The sequence below is a fragment of the Macaca mulatta genome, chromosome 2 (assembly GCF_049350105.2).
Source record: "Macaca mulatta isolate MMU2019108-1 chromosome 2, T2T-MMU8v2.0, whole genome shotgun sequence".
Classification (NCBI taxonomy): Eukaryota; Metazoa; Chordata; class Mammalia; order Primates; family Cercopithecidae; genus Macaca; species Macaca mulatta.
The window spans coordinates 162,295,260-162,321,709 of NC_133407.1; the positions used below are offsets into that span (position 1 = coordinate 162,295,260).

Sequence of the window (26,450 nt, forward strand, 5' to 3'; positions counted from 1 at the left end):
TACATAGTGAGACCCCATCTCAAAAAAAAAAAGGGTGGTTAGGAGGTATTAAATGCATTTTTATACATTGTTAATGTTTTCCTATTCATAGAATTCAAGAATTGAAGTGCATTGAGATAAGGGAAGTTTTGGGAGAGAATGTAGACAGCTATCAGATTTAGTTTGAATATAATTATTTCTTTGTAGAAAGAGATATAGATACGTTTTATTTTTAAAATTTTTCTGTTAGCCAGGAGGTATTCTCATCTGATATAGAAAGATATTTTTACTACAACTTTGATTTCCTTAATAACTGTAAGATTATTCAGTTATTTCTTTTTGAGTATATTTGGTAAGCTATATATATCTATTTTTTTCCAATTTTTTTTTCTTTTTATTACTCCGCTGTGACATTCCCAACCTATATATTTTTAAGGAATTTATGTTTCATCTAAATTTTCAAATTTATTGGTATACAGCTATTGCTAAGTCTCTCTTTTTTACATCTCTGGTTTATTTGTTATATCCTCTTTTTCTTTCATAATATTATTATTTAATGTCACTTGAAATTTTGCCAATTTTCTAGTCTTTTCAAAGAACCAACTTTTGTCTTTGATTCTTCCTATTACTTTTGTTTTCTATTTCCTTCATTTCTGTCCACATCTATATTATCTATTTCCCCTTACTTTATTTTGTAGTCCTTTTTCAATATTCCTCTTTGACCTTAAAACCATTACTTCTCAAATTTTTTTTTTCTTTTCTAACTTAAGAATATAAGGTGGCGGGGTGCAGTGGCTCACGCCTGTAATCCCAACACTCTGGGAGGCTGAGGTGGGTGGGTCACTTGAGGCCAGGAGTTTGAGACCAGCTGGCCAACATGGTGAAACCCTGTCTCTACTAAAAATACGAAAATTAGCTGGGTGTGGTCGCATGCACCTGTAATCCCAGCTACTTGGGAGGCTGAGGCATGAGAATAACTTGAATTCCGGAGGCGGAGTTGGCAGTGAGCAGAGATTCTGCCACTGCACTCCAGTCTGGGCAATAGAGTGAGGATCTGTATCACACAAAATGTATATATATATGGCTATAAATTTTCCTCAAAGCACTACTTTTATTGTATTCCACAATTTTGATGTGTACACACACACACACACACAACTTTTTTTTGTTTTTTGTAGAGATGGGGGTCTTGCTGTGTTGCCCAGACTGGTCTCGAACTCTTGCCCTCAAGCAGTCCTCCTGCCTTTGCCTCCCAAAGTGCTGGGATTACAGGTGTGAGCCACTATTCCTGGCCTGATATATAATATTCTTATCATGCTAGATATTTTTAGATTTCTGGTATATTTTTTCACTCAAAAATTATTTAGAAGAATGACTTTTAATTCCTAAATATTTAGAAACTTTTATTTTGTATTTTTATTATCTTTAAACTTAATTGTGTTGTAGTTAGAGTACATGGTTATATAATACTTATTCTGGAAATTTTTAGAGAACAATTAATGATCTAAAACTTGAACTATTGTGTAAGTGCTCTATGTGCACACAAAAGAATGTGTACTCTAATTCTGGATGCACAATTTTATATGTCTGTTAAGTCAAAGTTGTTTTCAAAATATTCTATGTCTTATTTTCCCTGTAATTCAATCAGTTTTGTTTTGAGGCCATTTTATTAGGTGTGTATGTGTTTAAAATTGATTTGTCTTCCTGGTGAATTAAACCTTCTATTATTGTATTATGACCATCTGTATAACAAATAATGATTTTTATTCTTAGTCTGTTTTCTTATATGAATATGGCAACATCAGCTTTCTCTTAATATTACTTCATATAGCTTTTTTCTATCCCTTTTAACCTTTCTAGGTTCCTATCTTCAGACATGTCTTATAAACAAAGTATAGCTTATTTATTTTTCAGGCTTACCATATATATTTTTTTTTTTGCAAATTTGCCAATTTATTGTGATCATTGATGTATTTCTGCTTATTATGATTATTGATACACACTTGTTCTCTATTTTCCTACTATTTTACTTTGTTTCTAGTCACTTTTTGTTTTGTAAGTAGTTCATTCACAGTTGTGCAATATTCTTAACTAGTCGTTATCTGCAATTTTGGGGATCTGAATTTGTTCTTGGTTGTTTCTTCTGAGTCCTATTCACATTTCTTTGCTGTCTTGTATTTTTCACATTTTTTGTGAGTTCATACAGGATTTATTATGATCAAGGATCCCTGCAGGACTTATGTGGGGAAATCTTCCCTTAGAAAGGTTTTGCTCCTGCCTCTGCTGGGTACCACACTACTCCGCATCCAAGGACCACAGTAACCTTTGAGAGTTTTGTTTCAGAACAGGAGTCTGAGACTCAGCTCCTCATCCTGTTGTTGTTTCAAGGATCCATATCCCCTTAACTTTTTTTGCTATGGGATTCCATTCCCATAACGACCTTGCTCCTTCCTAATGGCTATGGATGCAGTCTAGCTTCCTGCCAGTCTTACTTTGTGCTTCTCCGATTGTTCCTGTTTTGACCCAAGTTCATTATTTCTCTAGTCTCAAGTAACATGAATTTCTTCACTAGTTCCAGGCTTCTAAAGCCAGGCTCTGACAGCTTCATACCTTCTGCAGGTGGTTAGAAGCCAGTAACTCTCATTTGTTTCTTTGCTTTTCATGGTGGTTATGGGTGTCCCTGGAGATTTCTCATGCTAATTGAGACCAGCAGTGCCTCAAATTATGTGCTTGTGTGGAGCTGGGGAGGGTGGGCCAGGGTTGCTCAGATTCCTAGTGACTCAATACTGGAAGCTGAAGTGTTAGGGATTCTTTCTTAATGATTTAGGACAGCATTTCCTATAGTACATTCCATGGATGCTTACTTTTCAAGATGTTAAGAAGTATTATATGAAAAAAGGATTTAATGGTCAAATAAGTTTGGGACTTTCACTTAAAATAAAATTAAATAGTTGTCTTTGCTTCAGGTCCTCTCAGGGCCTTTAATATATAAGTTAAATCTGCCTTATCCAAAATGTGGGACCAGAAGTGTTTTTACATTTCAGATTTTTTTGGATTTTGGAATATTTGCATATACATAATGAGATATCTTGGGGATGAGACCCAAGTCTAAATGTAGAATTCATATATACCTATAGACATAGCCTAAAGATAATTTTATACAATGTAATAGTTTTGTGCACAAAATAAAATTTGTGTACACGGAACCTTCAGAAAGCAAAGGTGTCACTGTCTCAGTCACTCATGTAGGCAGTCTGTGGTTGTCTGGCAGAAAAGAGATATTGAAACTGAATGGGGCAAAGAGGGACTTTTTTCCTTTAGAGACGCTGAATAAACTTTGTGTTGTACACCTGCATTTTGACTGTGCCCTGTCACATAAAGTCAGGTATGGACTGTCCTACTTGTGGTGTCATGTCAGTGCTCAGAAAGTTTCAGATTTTGGAGCATTTTGGATTTCAAAGTAAGGTTGATTGTTATGCTCCTGCTAAGAGTAGAAGCAGAAACATCTTTGGAGAAATATAGTCTCTTGTAATCCAGACTAGTCATAAGATTGCCAACTCTTCTACTCTCTGCAGAGACAAGGATAGTTGTCCAGTGCTAAACTAGCCTGTACTTTTCCACCTTTCATTGTTGGCTTGAGGATGCTGCTTGGGAGACTGGCTCCTGAAGGATACATTGGTAGCGTTTCTGGATTTTTCTAGATGAATTCTGTATAGTTTAAGTAAGGCTGCTAATCTAGCCACTTAGCCAATGAATTAACATTTCAATTTTCTTTTTTCTTCCAGATGTTTTCCGTAAGGTGGAAATGCCCTCTCAGTACTGCTTGGCCTTGCTCGAACTAAATGGAATTGGCTTTAGTACTGCAGAATGTGAAGGTCAGAAACACATAATGCAAGCCAAGCTGGATGCAATTGAGACCCAGGCCTATCAACTAGCTGGCCACAGTTTTTCTTTCACCAGTTCAGATGACATCGCTGAGGTTGTATCATGGGGATAGGGATATAGATAAATAATTTTTAGAGTTAAAATGATTGTGGGGTGTGTGTGTGTGTGTGTATTTACCTGAACACTAAAGATCACTAAAATGAAACAGCCAGTTAACCAGATTGCTTTGGGGATATTCTAGCATCTAATTTGTAAATTATATCTGTATATTTTATACAGATTATAAATTATAATTATATACAGATATAATTTACAAATAAAGGAAGGTAATAAAGAGGACTTCTAGAAAGTAAGCTCCTCAAGAAGGAGATTTGCCTGGAACAGAGGAGGGACTCACTAAATATTTGTTGAAGAAATGATTGGTAGTGGTGATTGCATGACAGCATAGCTATTTCTCCAGAAAGTTAGTCATTTCATGAGCCCTTACCCCTTCCTTGCTTGCCCTAACATCTTTCTATAGAATACGAAACTGGACATTTTTCTGAGATTAAATGAAAAAGGGATTTTTGTGCTCATGAATTCTCATTTAACTCCCACTGATAAGGGAGAACATGCAGTATTTGATTTTCTGTTCCTTCGTTAACATATTTTAAAGAAAATGAGGAACTTGATTTCTCTTATTCATGTGTTGAATTTAGTGGTGCCCTTTTTTTTTCTTTTTGGTATCCGCTTTTAAAGTCCCCAAGCCAATACCTAGCTGACTGCACATAAAATTACATAGGGAACTTATAGAAAATATAGAATCTCTGTTTCAGCACAAGTAGGTTTGGGGCAAGGCAGGAATTGCTGCCCTTGTGATTCAGATGGGCCTGAAAGCATGTAAGCTATAGGTCTCAAGCAAACCCTGGACTAAGAGTAAAGGACCTTTGATATTGGCTTCTTCTTAGTCCTGCATGTCAAAATGGCAGTTACCTGGAAGGTAATTTGTATGAGAAGTTTCACAGTTAATTCTGAAAGCTTCACCAAAAAAAAAAAAAAAAAAAAAAAAAAAGCTTAAGCTAAAGAACTTCTACATATATAACTTGAAATCTTTGTGTTGTCTTTATTCATAATGGGTCTCTCTTCCTGGGTTTGTTGCCTTATTGTTACTTTAATAGTGTTTTATTTTTCCTATCCAGTTACTTGATTTTTTTCTCCTATACTGCCATTCGTGTACCCTTCGATACCTATACTAGGGTTGCCTGATAAAATATGGCACATCCAGTTTCAATTTTGTATTTCATCCTGTCATTTTTGAAAACATGGATGAACCTGGAGGATGTTATGCTAAGTGAAATAAGCCAGTTAAAGAAAGATAAGTACCATATGTTTCAGATGATCTCACTATATGTGGAATCCAATGAAGTTGAACTCCTTGAAGTGGAAAGTGGAACAGTTGTTACCAGAGGCTGGGGAAGTAGGGAGTGGGGAAATGGGGAGTTGCTAATCAAAGGGTATAAAGTTTTAGATAGGGGAATGGGGAATTGTTTATCAAAGGGTACAAAGTTTCAGATAAACAAGAGGAATCGATTCTAAGATTTATTGTACACAGGGTGGCTATAGTCAATAATAATGTATTATATATTTCAAAGTAAGAGAGTAAATTTCAAATGTCTTACCATAAAAAATGATAGGTCTAAGTGTGGTGATTAATATGTTACTCAGCTTAATTTAATCACACCACATTGTATACTTACATCAAAGCATCATCTTGTACCCCATGAATGTATACAACTATAATTTGTCAATAAAAAATTTTGAATGTCAGGTAAACAATGAATAACAATTTAGTATAAGTATGCCCCATGCAACTCAAATTTAACTGGTAATTTTATTTGGTATGTGTGGCAACCCTAATCCCTATACATGCATATGTTCACATCTGTGTAACACAGTTCTTGGGCTAAGTAGTTACTGACATCTGCAGAAAGCCTCAGTACCTTTCATTCCTAAGACCCCAGTTGAAACTGGAACCAGATCATTATTTCTGTCATCATTACTATTCTAGGGAAGCACAGGGATTATCTTCCCTTCCATCCCTGGCCCAACTTGTGGGAAAAATTCTTGTGCTTACACAAATAGTTTCAATTTTTAGAATTATTACTGGGAAAATAATTCAAGGTTCATTAAAACCCACTCAAAATATATAAGTGAATGATTAGGTATAGTAGATAATGTTCTGAATTGCCCTAGTTTCATCCCCTCTAATCTGAGCTTGTGAGTGTTACATGGGATCTTCCACCTTCTGCACAGCGTGGTCCTGGTATCTTCAGTGGGTGCTGCTAGCCCTCTCTAGCATTCATTATTGCCACATTGTATTGGCCACCTTCTCCTAACTTTTTGTGCCTAGGGACTGTCAGGGCCCAGCATTGTGGTGGTGGTACTAGATGACTTTTTAAACCCCTTCCTACTTTAGTGTTTTCTGATTTTTGTAATGAGACAATAGCCATGTAAGCTTCCATGTTGATCTATGGGGCTTAACTGATTGAACAGGCTCATTTAGGAGAGCTCACAATTCTTACAGCAATAAGTCTCAATGTTAATAACTTGTTTGCCAGTTGCTCAGCACAACGTATATACATGCCTGTGTTCCTGACTGCTTAAAAGCTGGCTGGGTGTGGTGGCTCATGCCTATAATCCCAGCACTTTGGGAGGCCGAGGTGGGTGGATTGCTTGTGCTTAGGAGTTTGAGACCACCCTGGCCAACATGGCGAAATCCTGTCTCTACCAAAGATACAAAAATTAGCCTGGCATGGTGGTGCACGCCTGTGGCCCCAGCTACTCGGGAAGCTGAGGTGGGAGGATCACTTGAGCTCAGCAAGTCAAGGCTATAGTGAGTTGTGATCACACCACTACACTCTGGCCTGGGTGACAGTGAGATCCTGTCTCAAGAAAAAAAAAAAAAAAAGGCCTGTGTTAGTATTAATCTGATAGTGCCTAATTAGAATATGGATCGACTACCTGACATATACATTTTCATTGCCATCATTTATTAAATGTGGTAATTCCAAATTATCCGGAGAAACATTATTTCAATCCATGTTGAACTGTAGAGATTGTTTTCTAAAATAACTTAAAATATTTTCTAAATGATAGTCCTTGCAAGTTTCATTCTTGACTAAAGAGGCATTAATTTCTTGCAGGTTTTATTTTTGGAATTGAAGTTGCCCCCAAATGGAGAGATGAAAAACCAAGGCAGCAAGAAAACTCTGGGTTCCACCAGAAGAGGGAATGACAATGGACGCAAGCTAAGGCTGGGAAGACAGTTCAGCACTAGTAAGGTGCTCTTTGGGGCAGTCACAGAGCAGGGCAGAACCTAAACTGCTTTTAACATTTTGGTGTCTAGAAAGAATGCTGATGAAATCAAGATCTTAGCCTACCATTTGAATTTACCCAGATATAAATTAACACATTGGTTTGTGGTTTGGTAGCCCACAAATTCTGTGGAGATATTCCAGCATGGAAAATCTGAATCATAATCTAAGTTAGCAGTTGTGTCCTTCCTTCCTATCATTAACATGGTATAAAGGTTTATAAAGTTGAGCCACCATGTCTGGCTAATTTTTGTATTTTTAGTGGAGACAGGGTTTCACCATGTTGGCCAGGCTGGTCTTGAGCTCCTGACCTCAAGGGATCCTCCTGCCTCGGCCTCCCAGTGTGCTGGTATTACAGGCATGAGCCACTGCACCAGGCCCTGATTTAAGAATTTAATCTGCTAATTTCAAAGTAAAATTGTTAATCATAATCCATGGAAACTATATGCATTAGTGGGATGGAAGAAAGGGCTTAATTTTACTTTTTACTGATGTTTCAGGGGAAAAATAGGGTAGAAAATATAGCCATAGAGCTATCCAAGTTGCCCTTGTGTAGAATTGTGGTCCTTATACCGTTATCTATGATTTGTCTGCTCCTAGGAAGTTTCTTTAGCTCCAGGCTATAGCACATTTTTTTATTTAATCTCACTGGCCTTTTAACTCACAAGTTTCTGTTCCTTAATAGTTCACTGAAAGTCTATAGTATGAAAAATTCAAACTTTTAAAAATAAATGTCTCCTGATTACCTTCATATGGAAAGCATATTAAGTATCCGGGCAAGCACAAAAACAACTGGTATACTTCCAGTCATGTGAGGAGTGAAGGAGGAAAATGCATAAAGAAAACAGATGATGTAAAATAAACTTTTGGTGGGGTGTGCGGGGGCAGTTACTTTGTTAGACTGACAATTCATTGATTTTTTTTGAAAAAGGTAGTTTTAAATTGATAGTGCTCAGTATTACCACATTTGCATTTTATAAACTGTAGTTATAGTTTTATCAATATGGTGGTTTAAAAAAAAACCCAAGTAAGAGTTTTGAGTTGTAGATATTACTCTCAAATTTAATTTTGAGATTGTATTATTTACAGAAAAGAGATTCTAACTTGCTATGGAATTTGGACAAGAATTCAATCTTACCTTATTATGTTTTTTTGGCAGGATGTTTTAAATAAATTAAAGGCATTACATCCTTTACCAGGTTTGATATTAGAATGGAGAAGAATCACTAATGCTATTACCAAAGTGGTCTTTCCCCTTCAGCGGGAAAAGCGTCTTAATCCTTTTCTTGGAATGGAAAGAATCTATCCTGTATCACAGTCGCACACTGCTACAGGTGATGAGAAATCTTAAGTATAAACAATATCCAATTTTGAAGTAAAAACATTTTCATATGCAATATTTCTTATGATGGCCAAGAATTCAAGTATTGATCAAGGGGTTCAGTAAAGTTTTACACCTATAAAATACATGCTTTTTCCAAAGCATAGATAGATACTACCTGGGTACAGAGATGAGTATTGGTTCCTGCTTTTATTTTTAGTTATTTATTTATTTTTTATTTTTTATTTTTTTTGAGACAGAGTTTCACTCTTGTTGCCCAGGCTGGAGTGTGGTGGCACGATCTTGGCTCTCTGCAACCTCCACCTCCCAGGTTCAAGTGATTCTCCTGCCTCAACCTCCCAAGTAGCTGGGAATACAGGCACACACCACCACACCCTGCTAATTTTTGTGTTTTTAGTAGAGATGGGGTTTTGTCACGTTGGTCAGGCTGGTCTTGAACTCATGACCTCAGGTGACCCACCCGCCTCGGCCTCCCAAAGTGCTGGGATTACAGGAGTGAGCCACTGTACCCAGCCTGGTTCCTGCTTTTAAGTACTTGTATAGAGTAACTGGGATGTCTGAGACAGTGCTTTCAGTGTGAGTATACACAGGAATTAAATATTTGAGTCAGTGGTCTTATCTGATTTCAGTCCCAGCTCTTTTTTGAGCCTCTTAAGATTTCTCCAAGTTGATCTCAGTAGGCCTCTGGGGCATCTGTATAAGTAAGTGTCTTATTTTACCCAAGCAGAAAAGAAAGCTGTAGAGTCCTTTGGTTATCTCATGGTCCTCTTGAGATAAGTAAGAGTGTAATCTTATGAAGAAAAATGTATTCTTTCTCTAGGCAATACAAAACTCTAAATATTTGCCAAATGTGATGTGTAGTGGAAGAAAGGGTGGCTTTAACTCATTCATAGAGGAGGCAGGCAGTTTAGATTGGTGGTATAGAATGTGGGCTTTGACATCAGAAATCAGGGTTTGAATCCTGGTTCTGTGAATCTTTAGACAAGATACTTAACCTCTCAATGCCTAAGTTTTTTCATGTATAAAAGAAGGTAATGGGCTGGGCACAGTGGCTGCTGCCTGTAATCCCAGCGCTTTGGGAGGCCAAGATGGGAGGGTCACTTGAGCCCAGGAGTTTGAGCCTAGCCTGGGCAAGATAGTGAAACCATGTCTCTTTAGAAAGTTAAAAAATTAGCCATGCGTGTGGTATCTTGTGCCTGTAGTCCCAGCCACTTGGGAGGCTGAGATAGAAGGATCGCTTGAGCCTGGGAGGTCAAGGCTACAGTGAACTGTGATTGAGCCACTGAACTTCAGCCTGGGCAACAGAGTGAGACCTTGTCTCAGTCAATCAATAAATAAACCAATAAACAAATAAACAAGGTAATAACAGTCTTACCTCACCTGGTAATTCTGAGGATTAAATAGTTTCATAGATGTAGAGTATTTAGAATAGTGCATGGCTCCTAGAAAGCGCTCACTATCAGTTGCTGCTGTTACCTAGTGCGGAAGCTTCATGAGGCGCTGCTTTTCTCTACTTGCTTTATCCCTTGTTCTAAACTTTCTAAACTTGTCCCATCCTAGTGATATCTTGCCCTGTTAGTATTTAAATTTCACTTTGAAACATATGCTAGGCCGGGCACAGTGGCTCACGCCTGTAATCCCAGCACTTTGGGAAGCCGAGGCGGGCAGATCATGAGGTCAGGAGATCGAGACCATCCTGACTAACATGGTGAAACCCTGTCTCTACTAAAAATACAAAAAATTAGTCTGGGCATCGTGGCAGGCACCTATAGTCCCAGCTATTCGGGAGGCTAAGGCAGGAGAATGGCGTGAACCCGGGAGGCGGAGCTTGCAGTGAGCCGAGATAGCGGCACTGCACCCCAGCCTGGGCGACAGAGTAAGACTCCATCTCAACAACAACAAAAAAAGGAAACATTTGCTAATAATATAAACGTATGTAAAATAAAACCCTCCGGGATGAAAAGACAACATCAACCTAGAATTTTCTTTTTTAAATTTTTATTTTTTATTTATTTATTTATTTATTTATTTATTTATTTTTGAGATGGAGTCTCACTGTGTCGCCAGACTGGAGTGCAGTGGCGTGATCTCGGCTCACTGCAACCTCTGCCTCCTGGGTTCAAGCGATTCTCCTGCCTCAGCTAATTTTTGTAATTTTAGTAGAGACAGGGTTTCGTTATGTTGGCCAGGATGGTCTCGATCTCTTGACCTCATAATCCACCCACCTCGGCCTCCCAAAGTGCAGGGATTATAGGCATGAGCCATAACACCCAGCAACGTAGAATTTTCAATGGTGTTGCACATTTATTTGTTCTTTACAAAGCAGAAGGTAAAATCAGTAATAAGCCTTCTGCTTTGTTATTTGTTTGTAAAGAACAAATAAATATGCAACATTTATTTTGATTTTGTTACTGATTTTACTTAGTGAATTTAGAAATGTATTTTAATAATATTTTATAACTTTTATAATATTTAGAAATACAAGCTTAAGCATAGCAAAGCCATTTCATGAATATACTTCATGTCCATTAAGCTATATATTCATTCTTTGTAATTTATTTTTACCATTTTTTTGGTCTGCCAGTGTTGCCTCATTAATTCAACTAATAGACCAGAGTAGTGTGCTGAATATTAAGTGTTATAGAAAAGAAGACAATGTGTTGACGTAAAAAGAGCCTTGGGTGCCTTCCTCTGCTGTTTGTTAGCTTTGTAACACTGCACAGGCCATTTAATGACAATAATTATGTTAAAGGTTATCATTGATGGAGCACTTATTTTGTGCTAAAAGCTAAATGACAAATATATAATATCAGGGGACCATTCAGAAAAACAATGTCCAAGTCACTTAAAATGTCTGGTTTATCAGAAGACGATAGAGTTATACATAGCTAGTAGACAGCCTGTTACAATGAAGAGTGTGTCATAAAATAGAGTTTTAGTGTTACTGATAGTGTTATAAAAATCACAGTAACAAAATTACTCAAACTTTTTTGGAGTGATACTTAACATGTTTTCATGTTTTAGAGAAATTCAACCAATAAGTAAACAAAAGATGTAAAATATATTGGGAAATAAAGGTTTTATAAGCTTTTTTTTTTTTTTTTTTTTTTTTTTGAGACAGAGTCTCACTTTGTTGCCCAGGCTGGAGTACAGTGGCATGATCTCAGCTCACTGCAACCTCCACTTCCCAGGTTCAAGCGATTCTCCTGCCTCAGCCTCCCAAGTAGCTGAGGATTACAGGCACCCGCCACCATGCCCAGCTAATTTTTTTTGTTTTTAGTAGAGACGGGGTTTTACTGTGTTGGCCAGGCTTATAAGCATTTTTTAAAAAAAACAGCTTTCTGTTCACTGGAAAATTTACTATTAACCACCTGATTCAAGTTTCACCTGATTCAGTACTTCTAGTCAGTACTATTGTTGATTCTCTTGATGAATGATAATGATGAAGAAAAACAGCCAGATGATGTCTGAAAGTGATGGGCTTTTTAGAAGCTTCAGTGGTTGTTTCTCCTAAGATCCATTTGATTAGCCTTTACTCACGAATCTGGCCACTAACATGTTATAGGGCTGAAATCTGATACTCATTTTAGCATAGGAACAGTTCAGTTTATCAAATTACTTCTCATTGTGAGATTGTTTTCTGTGTAAAACATAGTATTGTAGCCAATTCATACATTCGTATATTTTGGGATGGTCTTGTACTTATTTTATCATTGTTAGACACATGAACATGATGAAAAATATTTAAATGTAAATTTATTTCAGTTCAGCATTGATAGTCTGCATTTTTAAGATAATCCAGAAATGTGAATACTGTTAAAACAAATACCAGATTTTTTTTCTAATTTTATATCTTTATTCTGCTTGATTTTAGGACGAATAACCTTTACAGAACCAAATATTCAGAATGTGCCAAGAGATTTTGAAATCAAAATGCCAACACTAGTAGGAGAAAGCCCACCTTCTCAAGCTATAGGCAAAGGCCTACTTCCCATGGGCAGGTAGGCACTGTTTCTCTGTATCTGTATTAATAAACTTTTTTAAGTATGAATGGCTCAAAATAGCTTATTAGACAAATAAATGAAATTAGCTTAATTTTATGTTTCAGACATACCCATTTCTGTCCTAGACCATTTTGAATTCTGAGTCCCATCTATAAAGAATCTAATTCATGCTTAATTGACTGTTTGCTAAAAAAAAGTTCTAATGTCTTTGTTAAGCTTTAAAATGAGTCTCAGATAAAGGTTTGTTTGTTTTTGTTTGTTTGTTTGTTTGAGATGGAGTCTTGCTCTCTTGCCCAGGCTGGAGTGCAGTGGCGCGATCTCAGCTCACTGCAACCTCTACCTCCTGGGCTCAAGCAATCCTCCCACTTCAGCCCCCTGAGTAGCTGGGACCACAGGCGTGTGCCACCATGCCTAGTTAATTTTTGTAGAAACAAGGGTCTCACTTTGTTGCCCTGACTAGACCTGAACTCCTGGGCTCAAGCAATCTGCTCGCCTTGGCTTCCCAAAGTGCTGGTATTACAGGTGTGAGCTACCACATCCAGCCCTCAGATAAGGGTTTTATTAAGTTTCTTAGATGGAAATACTGATGTTACTGAAAATCAGACCTTTTTCATATATTTGAGACTGCTTCATGTCTAACTGATGATGTTGTTTGCACCACAGAGGAAAAAGTAAGAAGGGTTGCAGCCTGAACCCTGGACGCCAGGCACAGATGGAGGAGAGAGCTGCAGACAGAGGAATGCCATTTTCAATTAGCATGCGACATGCCTTTGTGCCTTTCCCAGGTAAGGTGGCTGATAGCTTTGAAGCTTCTCATTGCTGTGAGAATGTTTTTCAAAGCATGGATAAAGCCTGAAATATGAGTGAGATTTAGAGCATGCATTGGTCCCTCCATCTTTCTGTCTACAGTGGAGCCTGCCTTTCTCCTTTGTCGTGCCAGGTTTATAGCCGTCATCGTCTCCATGATCTGCTCTGTGGAAAACTTTTATGGTGTGTGCTCAGCAGCAACAGTCTGCTGAAACCATGTTTTCTAACGTCATAAACTTCTTTGCAAAGTCCAGTTGATTTTGTCAGTCTTCATCCTCTTTAACTTGTTTACAGCATTTGTCACTGTTAATCAACTCCTCCTTCAATTTCTCTTCTCCCTTGACCTGTAAGGGCACAGTTTTTCTCTCCTTCTAACTTGTTTGCTTTTATGTTTTTTCTCTCTTTTTCTGCACTGCTGCTTCCTATTGCATGGGGTGGCCCCTAAAGCTATTCTCATTCTGCCTGACCTCTCCTCAGTACTCTAGTCGTAAACCTTTTGTTGTCAAGACGTTTGGAAGTGATGACGTAACTTGCAGATCATCCCGACTGTTAGTATACATATTTGTTCTTTAATCTTTCACCAACTGGCAAGTCCTAGTGAGCACAATTAACCATCTGAATTTATTTAAATTCCATCAGAAACTTTTTGCCAATGGTGAATTCAGACCTATGATGACATGCCCTGCTTGGCAATTTTTAGTTTTACTTATATCTAAACTATCAGCATACAAAATTCTATCAAAGTTATCCAAGGGAGTCCCCAGAAGGTCTGTGTGGTGTATTGTAATTTCTTTTTTTTTTTTTGAGACAGACTTTTGCTCTTGTTACCCAGGCTGGAGTGCAATGGTGCGATCTTGGCTCACCACAACCTCCGCCTCCCAGGTTCAAGCGATTCTCCTGCGTCAGCCTCCCTAGTAGCTGGGATTACAAGCATGGGCCACCACACCCGACTAATTTTGTATTTTTAGTGGAGACGGGGTTTCTCCATGTTGGTCAGGCTGGTCTTGAACTCCTGACCTCAGGTGATCCACCCGCCTCGGCCTCCCAAAGTGCTGGGATTACAGGCGTGAGCCACCTCGCCCAGCCAAGGTGTATGGTAATTTCTTTCTTTTTTTTTTTTTTTCTTTTTTGAGACCGAGTCTCACTCTCGCCCAGGCTGGAGTGCCACAGAGTTTTCTTAAAACTCATGAATCAGTTGTGTTTTTTTTTTTTCCCTACAGCTTCCTCACCCCTCTCAGCCTTCATAGAAATTCTGGAGTAGGAAAATGCAATTGACATGCTGAATAGTACATCAGAGTCTCCTTGCTCTGGATTAGACTTTGGCTTAAGAGAATGTTGTGGCTGGTTTGAGTTTTATTGTCCAGACCACTCAAATTTTCTCCATATTAGCAATAAGCCTGTTTTGCCTTCTTATCAGTTGTGTGTGCAGTGGAGTCACACTTTTAATTTCCTTCAAGAACTTTTCCTTTGCATTTACAACTTGGCTAACTGTGTGACACAAGAGGCCTAGCTTTCAATCTATCTCAGCTTTTGACATGCCTTCCTCACTAAGCTTAATCAATTCTAGCTTTTTGGTTTAACACGAGAGATGTGACTTTCCCTTTCACTTGAACACATAGAGGCCATTGCCATTGTAGGGTGATTAATTAGCCTAATTTTAATATTGTATCTCAGGGAATAGGGAGTTCTGAGAGAGAGGGGAGAAAGGTAGAGGAACAGCCAGTCAGTGGAGTAGTTAGAACACACACAAAATTGATCAATGAAGTTCACTCTTACATGAGTGTGGTTCATGGGTTGTAATAACAGTAATATCAAAGATCACCATAACAGATAATAATGAGAGGGTTTGAAATAATGTGGGCATTACTATTAATAAAATGTGCCACAGTGAACACATGCTGTTGGAAAAATGGTGCTGATACACTTGCTCCACTCAGAGTTGCTAAAAACCTTTAATTTCTTTAAAAAAACAAAACAAAACACTGCAATATCTGTGAGGTATAATAAAGTCCAATTAGCAAGGTATGCTTGATTTTATAAAACTTATATTTTGAAAAAGTAGATCACATGCCCAAGTTGTTTCAAACATACTTGAAAGTATTTCTCACAAGGCGTGGTGGCTCACAACTGTAATCCCAGCACTTTTGGAGGCCGAAGCAGGAAGATTGCTTGAGTCCAGGACTTCACGTCCAGCGTGGGCAACAAAGGGAGACCCCATCTTTACGGAAAGTCAAAAAATTAGCTAGGCATGTTGGTGCGCACCTGTAGTCCCAGCTACTCAGGAGGCTGAGGTGGGAATATCATGTCACTTGAGCCCAGAAGGATGCAGCTGCGGTGAGCCATGATCATGCCACTGCACTCCAGCCTAGGCGAAAGAGCAAGACCCTATCTTAAAAAAAAAAAAAAAAAAAAATTCCAGTAACTGAATTGAGTACCAGAGACTCATTTTTTAAAAAATTGCATCTGCATTGACAAAGCTGGTTCATCTTTTTTTTAGAAGTATTAATTTGACTTTGAAGCAGAAACATCCATTACAAAACAATGTCTATACAAGTTAAGTAAATTTACTCTTATGTTACTCATTATTACAAGTTGAGTTTCCCTTATCTCAAATCCTTGGGACCAAAAGTGTTTCAGATTTTGGAATATTTGCATATACATAATGTGATATCTTGGGGATGGGATCCAAGTCATAACATGAAATTTATGTTTCATATACATCTTATAGACATAGCCTAAAGGTAATTTATACAATATTTTAAATTTTGTTCATGAAACAAAGTTATAACTTTGACCTGTTACAACAGGTCAGTTGTAGAACTTTCCACTTGTGGCATCATGCCAGTGCTCAGAAAGTTTTAGATTTTGGAACAGTTTGGATTTTGAATTTTCAGATTAGGGATGTGTACCTATAGTATGTCAAATTCAAAGGACTGTTACTTAAATAAAAAAGCGACTCTAAATTCATCAACATCAGAGCATTTTTAAAAATTTTTAATATTTTCAATTTATATAACATGTTGATTGTAATTAAACTATACTGCATATTGATTTATTCTTGAAAAATGCATAAAATTATCATTATTATTATTGTTGTTTTGGTAGAGATGGGGGTCCTACTATGTTACTCAGGCTGGTCTGGAACTCCTGGGCTCAAGTGATCCTCCAGCCTTAGCTTCCCAAATTATTGGGATTACAGGTGTGAGCCACCGCACCCCGCCCATTATTAATTGGTTTTATGAAAAGTTTTCATTTCCAAATAAATTCTCTTACCTGTCTAGCTAGATCAGAAGTACATTTTTCACTTTCTTGGAGCCTCAAATATATGCTGTGTGATATCAGTCAAAAAACATAAATCACATTGTTCTTTTTGTCTTTGATTACTGAATACTTGGCAAATGTTCTTTTGTTTCAAGAAAATATTGAATTGGAGTACAGTAAATCTTTGTAGGACTCTTTCATGAATGAGCTTTGACAGAGTACACAAGATTGTTAAATTCATTGTCAGAAATTTTCAACAGTTCCTTAAGCTAGTGATGACTCAGCATTTGTACACATATATAAAATAATTTTAACTGTATTGTAACACTTTTGATGGTCTGATTTAGAAAACTGAATATAAATCTTTTTTATATATATAGTAGAATGAAGAAATAGGGAAACATCATTCTCCTGTTTAAAATTCTAAAAAAATAGAGGTTTTTAATGACAAAGCTAGAGCATTGTCAGTATGATAAAAACCAATTTTTTCGTATCTATTTAAAATTCTTCTTTGACAAATGTGAAAGATTCCAAAATATCTGTGTCACTGGTTTGATTTTGTAAGCTAATAAAATTTGGAAGTCCACTGAGACAAAGCCTATTCAGAATATTAATTAAGCAGTTTCTCTGTTATGGAACAATTTATCCAAAGCCAAAAAAGAAACACTTGCAATTTGATTGATCTACAATACTGTTAGGTTACCTATAGAATCTATGGGTAATTGTTTGGTGGTGTATTAGTCCGTTGTCATGCTGCTAATAAAGACCTACCTGAGACTGGGTAATTTACAAAGGAAGGAGGTTTGATGGACTCACAGTTCCCCATGGCTGGGGAGGCCTCACAATCATGGTGGAAGATGAAGGAAAAGCAAAGGGGCATCTTGACATCTTACATGGTGGCAGGCAAGAGCTTATACAGGGGAACTCCCGTTTATAAAACCATCAGATCTTGTGAGACTTACTACCATGAGAGCAGTATGGGAGAAACCAGCCACATGATTCAATTATCTTCACCTTGCCTCTTGACGTGTGAGTTTTGTTACAATTCAAGGTGAGATTTGGATGGAGACATAGCCAAATCATATCAGGTGGGTTATTTGAAGATCTTTCGCTTTTTGTAAAATGTGATTGATTCTTGTTATTCATAGTAGTTGCATTCTACAAAGCCACAGTGAACACTAAATTAACAAATACTGAAGCATTGCTGCTAGTATGCGGACGTTATGGTTGCCACCTTGTTGAATCTTTGGATTTTGTAGTCTTCACTAATAGAATATAAAGTTTTCTTTTGTCAGACAATTTACTTTCACATCAGCTTGGTCATTTTGAGGCCTTTAAAGGTTTGCTAACAAATGTTTAGAGTAGCCTGCACTCTAGGGCTAGGTTATTCCTGTTCATAAGGTATGGCCTTTCTGGAGTCTGCTTGGTGCTAAAGTTGTTTAAACAAGATTTCTTCTCAGTCTTGTTACAGCTTGATCATTTCTTAGCATTCAAGAATATGTTGTTGAAGTAGTTGTTCAGCTGAAAGCTATGCAGTATTTGTTCTTCCTTTAGTAATATTTATTTCTTCAGTGTTTGTTCTTTGCCTGGTGCCCTGCACTTTCTCCCTGCACAACTTAATATTTGATCAAAAATCCAAGGAGATTCCTGTGCATATTTCTGGTGCTCCTTTTATGCACACCTTTTTTCTCTCCAAATTCCAGCTGCCTCAAAGCCCCAAACTCTAGACTCTGTTTCCTTAGTTGAGAGAGATAGAGTGCTGTGTTTCAGCTCCCTTTCCCTGCTACAGATTCTGGAAAATGCCTCCATTCAGATCCCTAAGACCTTTGTGTGGCTCACCTAATTTTCTACCCTTCTCAGTGATTATAGTTCTGCATGGCTTGTTGTCTAACATCTGAGAACTTTTCTCCTTATAATTTGTCCAATTTTATAGTTGTCTGTGGTAGGAAGTCCACCAAAGTTGTGGTCATTTACAGGTTGAGTATCCCTTATGTGAAATGCTTGGAACTAGAAGTGTTTTAGATTTAGACTTTTTTTTTTTATTTGCACTATATTTACCAATTGAACATCTCTAATTCAAAAATCCACAATCTGAAATGCCCCAGTGAGCGTGGCGTTTGAGCATCTTGTTGGTGCTCAAAAGTTTTGGATTTTGAAGCATATTGGATTTTGGAATTTTGGATTAGGGATGCTCAACCTCTATTTTAAATTAGTATTTATCTCTGTTTTTGAATAGGTTATTAACATAGTTCAGGAATCAACATGATGTAAAAGATGTGTATTGGGAAGCTTTGCTTCCTTCCCTGTCATCTACACTATCCTTCCCAACTCTTACAGATTACTACATGTATGAGGTTTTTTATGTTTTTTGATGGTATTTTCTTCCTTCCCTGTCATCTACACTATCCTTCCCAGCTCTTACAGATTACTACATGTATGAGGTTTTTTATGTATTTTGACAGTATTTCTTTATGCAGATATAAGCAAATATGGGTATATAATCTTTTCTTTCCCTATTTTTACACAAAATTAGCATTCTGTATATACTATTGTGTACCTTGCTTTTTTCATGTAATGTTTCTTTTTTTGTTTGTTTTTTGTTTTTTTTTTTTTTGAGACGGAGTCTCACTCTGTCACCATGCTGGAATGCAGTGGGAGGATCTCAGCTCATTGTAACCTCCAACTCCCTGGTTCAAGCAATTCTCCAGCCTCAGCCTCCCAAGTAGCTAGGATTATAGGCATGTGCCACCATGCCCAGCTAATTTTTGTATTTTTAGTAGAGACAGAGTTTCACCATGTTGACTAGGATGGTCTCGATCTCCTGACCTTGTGATATGCCTGCCTTGGCCTCCTAAAGTGCTGGAATTACAGGCGTGAGCCACTGTGCCCAGCCGTAATGTTTCTACACTAGAGACTTCTGCTTATCAATAAGGACATTTAAACAAAAACCAGTTTAAACTATGTGCAGGCAGTCTGTGCAGCAATCTGTGGGCTTGTTTGCTGAGTCATGGAGTAAAAACCTGTTTAATTTCAATAGATATTGTTAAATTGCCAACTAATGGGGAGGAGATTACCATTTTACTTCTCAGTAACGATGTACGAGTGTTTTTCTCCTTAGCCTTGTCACAGAGTATTGTCTGACTTTTGTAATTTTTGCAATATAGGTGAAGAAAAATTGTTTCTTGCCATAGATTTTTCATTTCTCTTATGAAGTTGAGCATTCTTTAATATGTTTAAGGTTCTTTTGTTTTTTAGTATGTCTGAACTTCTTATTTATAGTTGGTCTTTTCCTCCACAAGTAACAACTCTTTTTGTGAAATGGCAATGAGTCCTTTGTGATATCAGTTGCAAATATTTTTCTAATTTTTCTTTGACCCTGCTTTTATTTTTTAACTTTGTTTTTGTTTTGTCATGCATATCTAATCCTCCCATTTCTAATCTATAGGTAAATTATTTTAATCCTTTTAATAACTTGCTCACCTGTTGACCACTTGATTTTTTTCACTGAATGACTTTGTTATTGTCAAATCAGGGCACACATTTCTCTCCAGCCCACTTAACATTTGCACACATTGGACACCAGTTTTTTCATTAATTAATTCATTCAACAATCGTTTGTTAAGGGCCTATTATCTACCAGCAACTGTGCAAGGTTTTCTGTAGAATGAAAAGGAAAATTAAGCTTCCAATTCATAAGTACTCAGAGCAAAATAAGAGAGGCACGAAAGCACCATTTTGGATTATGTGCCAGGTGCTGTAGGAACACTGAGGAACACACTCCACAGTGGGCAGATGTCCGGGTGGCTTTAACCATATTATATGTACTTGAAAGCTACATGGAAAAAAATGACCTAAGATACAGAGCCGAATTCCATCATGTTAAGAGGAAGGTTTTAACTTTTGGCATGTGATTTCAAAGTTCTAAGTTAGAACTAAATTTTTGTCATCCTGCTCAATTATATGATATAAAATTTGGATTGTGTGATACAGAACTTGGTCCTAGCTTTTCTGAAATCACTTCTACTTCAGGTGGTTTAATACTGGCTGCTGACTACTCCCAGCTTGAACTGAGGATCTTGGCTCATTTATCCCATGATCGTCGTCTCATTCAAGTGTTAAACACTGGAGCTGATGTTTTCAGGAGCATTGCAGCAGAATGGAAGATGATTGAGCCAGAGTCTGTTGGGGATGATCTGAGGCAGCAGGCAAAACAGGTGATTTTTGTGAACATGCTTAATATAAAGGAGAAGAATTTAGTGACTCAAAAAATTTTTAAAATGGTCTCAATTATTTGCAACTGAGAAACAGTTTCTCCAACTTTGGATCTTTCAAAGCACATTTCATCTGAGCTTATCTCATGGTATTCATTATATTTTCTTTTGTGGTGGCAGTAGAAAGAACCAAAAAGACTGAGATCTGAGGCTACTTCGTGTCAGGAAAACCATATGCATTTAAAGCCATTGTATGGCTGGTCACAGTGCCTGGTACTCAGTAGATGTCATTGTGGCAGTGGTGGTAAGAGTGTGTGTGTTAGTGTGCACCCGCATGTGTGCTCATGTGTATACTTAAAAAACATGTTTCTAAGCCGGGTGTAGTGGCCCACGCCTGTAATCCCAGCACTTGGGAGGCTGAGGCAGGCAGATCACGAGGTCAGGAGATCGAGACCATTCTGGCTAACACAGTGAAACACCATCTCTACTAAAAATACAAAAACTTAGCCGGGCTTGGTGGCCGGCGCCTGTAGTCCCAGCTACTCGGGGGGCTGAGGCAGGAGAATGGCCTGAACCCAGGAGACAGAGCTTGCAGTGAGCTGAGATAGCACCACTGCACTCCAGCCTGGGAGACAGAGCGAGACTCCATCTCAAAAAAAAAAAAAAATCTTTCTAGTCTGTAAGTGTTCTGAGGTAAAGTTCCATATTTTCGTGTTTGTGTTTTTTTATAGCATCAAGCCATAGTGCTTTGTATAGAAGGTGGTCTCTAAATGTTTGTTAAAAAATATTGCTGACCTGTAGATTATAGTTAGTACCTGATAGCTTTTTAGCTCTTGAAGTTATTGGTTAGTTAATCCACTTATTAGGCAAAGAGTAAGTCAAAGGCCACATTTATGCCATTTCCTGGCCTGGATTAACACTGATGCTTTCTTACCACATGGCTCGTGGGAAATCTGATGCCATTTGCAAGACAGTAGGATTGCTAGCTGATGTAAATGCACATCACCGTACTCTGAGATCCTGCTGTTTTTGTGTTTTTGTTTCACATTTACACTTCTAATTCCTCAGAGCTGTAGGGTTTGTTTGTTTATTTATTTATTTATTTATTTATTATGCAGAGGTGGGATCTCAATTTGTTGCCCAGGCTGGTCTTGAACTCGTGGCTTCAAGTGATCCTCCCACCTTGGCCTCCCAAAGTGCTGGGATCGCAGGCATGAGCCACGGCACCCAGCCTCACAGCTGTACTTCTTGACTGGCTCATCAAGCATGGAACACTTTCTCTAACCACCTGTTTAGCACCAACACTTGTTTCTTCCACTATTTAAAAAGCCAGCTCTGTCCTCTCTGTCTGTTTAATCCCCAGAGGCATCCTGCATTTAGCAAGAATCAAACCCTAGGTAAAATAGGTAATATTCCCATATTTAATTCTCATAACCCATGAGATAGCTATTATTATTACCATCACCATTTTATAGAGGAGGAAACTGAAGCACAGAAAGTAATTTGCCTAAGGTCATGTAGCTGTAAGTGGTAGAGCCAGAATAAATTCAGAATGCCAGAACTTGAGCACCCTGACTTCCTATCCAACACACTTCCCCGCCGGAGACAGCTGCTTCTATTCAATAGATTCTCACATGATTTAAGAGTGTTCATGCTATTCCAGTTTTTGTTTGTATCACCATGCACCGAACCACCTAATCCCTGAGCCTTGCTGAGATCTCAGACAGCACTAAGTAACATGAGATAAAAAAACAACAGTAGTAACAACAAAACAAAACGTGAAAAAGAGAAAAAGGAAAGGAAAAAAGCCCTCTCTCAATATATTAAAAAACATGGGGATGGGGGTAGACTTTAGCTAGCTTATGCTGAAAGTTTTTTTCGGAATTCTGATAATCGTGCGAGTTATCTTTTTAGATTTTATTTAATGATATGTATACAGAGCTTGCTTTATGTCAGTTTCCTAAACAGTTACAAGTAAAACCTAGCAATCCTTTAAACCTAACAATCCCATGATATAGATATTACTGTCTTCATTTTATAGATGAAGAAATTAAGGTACAAATTGGTTAAGTGACTTGTGCAAGATTATACATTTTGTGAATGATAGAGCTAGGCTTTGAACCCCGGCAGTCCTTATGATTAAATCAGACTTTCTTTAATGGCCTGTTTAGATCATTTCCCTTCACTACTCCCAAAATTTTCTTAGGTATTTTTGTTTGTATTTAAGTGAAACGAATTCTGCAGTTGTAGCATTTTAGGTGGCTGCGAGGTGAAGAGGATATTTTTTACCAGTTACGTCTTCGTCATAAAGTCACGAAGCCTACTCTTTCTACTCTTCAAGTCTTCAAGGGCAAGAAGAGGGATGTTTGTAATGCTTCTCTTCCCTGACTCCTAAGCACTTGAAGTGGAAGTTAATGAAGTTCTGTGAGGAGTAAAAAGTTGCTATAAAGACTGCTGGATAAATGACAAATAGTCAAAAATAAATTTTTCCTTAGATCACACATACCTATTCATTGATACTCCCTCCTGCCTTCCTCTCTCTCTCTCAAAAAGTAATGCTGAAAGGCAGAAAAGATGTTTGCTGGATATCAGCCTCTGGATCTAACCCACCAAAAGCAATCTAATCATTTTTTGACTCACTGTGAAATAAAAAGTTTGCCGAAATTCCAATCCTAATGAACCCTTTTATTTGCATTTTATGTACTTATAACCTTTATTTGTTGGATGACTCCCTTTCAGATTTGCTATGGGATCATTTATGGAATGGGAGCTAAATCTTTGGGAGAGCAGATGGGCATTAAAGAAAATGATGCTGCTTGCTATATTGACTCCTTCAAATCCAGATACACAGGTAATTTATCTTCTAGATAGTATTCTTTTCAACCATCTTACCATATTATATTTTAAAAAATTTGTATAATGGAGTTTTCTTTTGAAATATCTATTAGTCAGACATTTTCATCAGGCATTGTTAAGGGTAAAAAATATTAACCTTATAATCACTTACTAAGAATGTGATAATCTTATTTCATATTTTTCATTAAAGTAGGGACAGAATAATAAAATGCAGTTGATATAAATCTACTGTGTCATTGTGAACAACCCATAAAATCTAGGAGTTGACTGGTGCTTTGGTTTGGATAGCTGTAGTTCGAAACAGTTAACTATTGAATATATATACTAGGAACTCTGATAATTGCTAATTAAATATATGGGGGAATTCTGAGAACAATTGCTGTTACGGAGCAGTTTGAGTATTGTCTTAAATGATCTTTTTTGCCTGTTTGTTGTAGTATAATTTACATATAATTATAAGATTCACCCTGAAAAAGGTATATAGTTCTGTGAATTTTGACAAATGCATATCGTCATAAAATTTACACCACAACCAAGATATAGAACCATTACTCTATCATCCCAAAACCTTCTTTTATGCTCTTTTTAAATCAGCACTGTCCTTTACCCCCATTGATACTGAAGCAAACAATGCAATACTGGGCATGGTGGCTCACGTCTGTAATCCCAGCACTTTGGGAGGCCGAGGTGGGCAGATCACGAGGTCAAGAGATCGAGACCATCCTGGCCAACATGGTGAAACCCCATGTCTACTAAAAATACAAGAATTACCTGGGCATGGTGGCATGCACCTGTAAATCCCAGCTACTTGGGAGGCTGAGGCAGGAGAATCGCTTAAACCTGGGAGGCGGAGGTTGCAGTGAGCCGAGATCATGCCATTGCACTTCAGCCTCGGAGTCAAGAATGAAACTCCATCTCGAAAAATAAAATAAAATAAAAAATGAATCAAGTGGAAATTCTGGAGTAGGAAAATGCAATTGATATATTGAAGAGTATCAGAGTCTCTTAATAGCCGAATTATTCAAGCAGAAGAATTACTGAGTTTGAAGACAGGCTATTTGGAAATTCACAGAGGAGACATCCATTCAAAAAGGATGAAGCACACCTGCCACATCAGAAAATAGCCTCAAAAGGGAAAATCTAAGAGTTATTGGCCTTGAAGAGGAGGTAGAGAAAGAGATAGGAGTAGACAGTGTATTCAAAGGGATAATAAAGAACTTTCCAAACCTAGGGAAAGATATCAATATTCAAGTAAAAGAAAGTTGTAGAACAGATTTAACCCAAATACTGCCTCAAGACATTTAATAATCAAACTCCCAAAGGTCAAGGATAAAGAAAGGATCCTGAAAACAGCAAGAGAAAATAATCAAATAATATACAATGGAGCTTCAGTGTGTCTGGCAGGAGACTTTTTAGCGGGAACCTTACAGATCAGGAGACAGTGGCATGACATATTTGAAGTGCCAAACGAAAAACAGCTTTTACCCTGGAATGATATATCTGGCAAAAATATTAATATCCTTCAAACATGAAAGAGAAATAAAGACTTTCTTAGACAAATGAAAACTGAGGGATTTTATCAACACCAGAGTTGTCCTACAAGAAATGCCAAAAAGAGTTCTACAATTAGAAAGAAAAGGATGTTAATGAGCAATAAGAAATCATCTGAAGGTACAGAACTCATTGGTAATAGTAAGTATGCAGAGAAACACAGACTATTATAACATTGTAATTGTGATATATAAACTACTAGTATCTTAAATAGAAAGACAAAAATATTAATCAAAAATAACTGTAAAAGCCTTTCAAGACATTGGCAGTATAATAAGATATAAATAGAAACAACAAAAAGTTAAAAAGTGGGCTGGGTGCGGTGGGTCACACCTGTAATCCCAGCACTTTGGGAGGCAGAGGCAGGCAGATCACCCGAGGTCAGGAGTTCAAGACCAGCCTGGCCAACATGGTGAAACCCCATCTGTACAAAAAATGCAAAAAATAGCTGGACATGATGGTGGGTGCCTGTAATCCTAGCTACTTGGGAGACTGAGGCAGAAGAATCGCTTGAACCCGGGAGGCGGAGGTTGCAATGAGCTGAGATTGCGCCATTGCACTCCAACCCGGGAGACAGGGTGAGACTATTTCTCAAAGAAAAAAAAAAGGCTTATAAGACATTATTTGCAAGTCTCATGGTAACCTCAAATTAAAAAAACATATAACAGATACACAAAAACTAAAAAGCAAGAAATTAAATCATACTACCAGAAAAAATCACCTTTATTAAAAGGAAGACAGGAATGAAGGAAAAAAGGAGGGAAAAAAAACACACACAGGACAACCAGAAAACAATAAAATGGTGTTGTCCTTAACTGTCAATAATGACATTGCATGTAAATGGACTAAACTTTCCAATAAAAAGACACAGAGCGGCTGGATAGATTTTTCAAAAAAAGAAAAACAAGACCCAGTGATCTGTTGCCTACAAGAAACACCCTTCACCTCTAAAGATATAGATTGAAAATAAAGGGATGGAAAGGAGATTCCATGCCAATGGAAACCAAAAAAGATCAAGAGTAGCTATACTTGTATCAGACAAAATAGATTTCAAGACAAAGACTATGAAAAGAGACAAAGAAGGTCACTATATAATGTAAAAGGAGTCAATTAAGCAAGAGAATATAAGAATTGTAATATGCACCCAATATTGGAGCACCTGGACATATAAAGCAAATATCATTAGAGCTAGAGAGAGAGA

The 26,450-nt window shown here is 37.5% G+C and overlaps 1 protein-coding gene across 7 annotated transcripts in view; it reads left to right on the top strand.

The window, feature by feature from the left end:
• POLQ (DNA polymerase theta) overlaps positions 1-26,450 on the top strand; it is a 105,915-nt gene that overhangs the window by 64,090 nt on the left and 15,375 nt on the right. For 5 of the 7 annotated variants that reach the window (XM_015129970.3, XM_015129971.3, XM_077993847.1 and 2 more), the window contains 7 exons: positions 3,765-3,958; positions 7,047-7,184; positions 8,377-8,551; positions 12,434-12,560; positions 13,227-13,348; positions 20,661-20,845; positions 23,582-23,693. In XM_015129970.3, the coding sequence (XP_014985456.3) occupies positions 3,765-3,958; positions 7,047-7,184; positions 8,377-8,551; positions 12,434-12,560; positions 13,227-13,348; positions 20,661-20,845; positions 23,582-23,693 (1,053 nt within the window). Of the gene's footprint in view, positions 1-3,764; positions 3,959-7,046; positions 7,185-8,376; positions 8,552-12,433; positions 12,561-13,226; positions 13,349-20,660; positions 20,846-23,581; positions 23,694-26,450 lie in introns of those variants that run through there. The other 2 variants (XM_077993848.1, XM_077993849.1) reach the window with 2 other exon arrangements.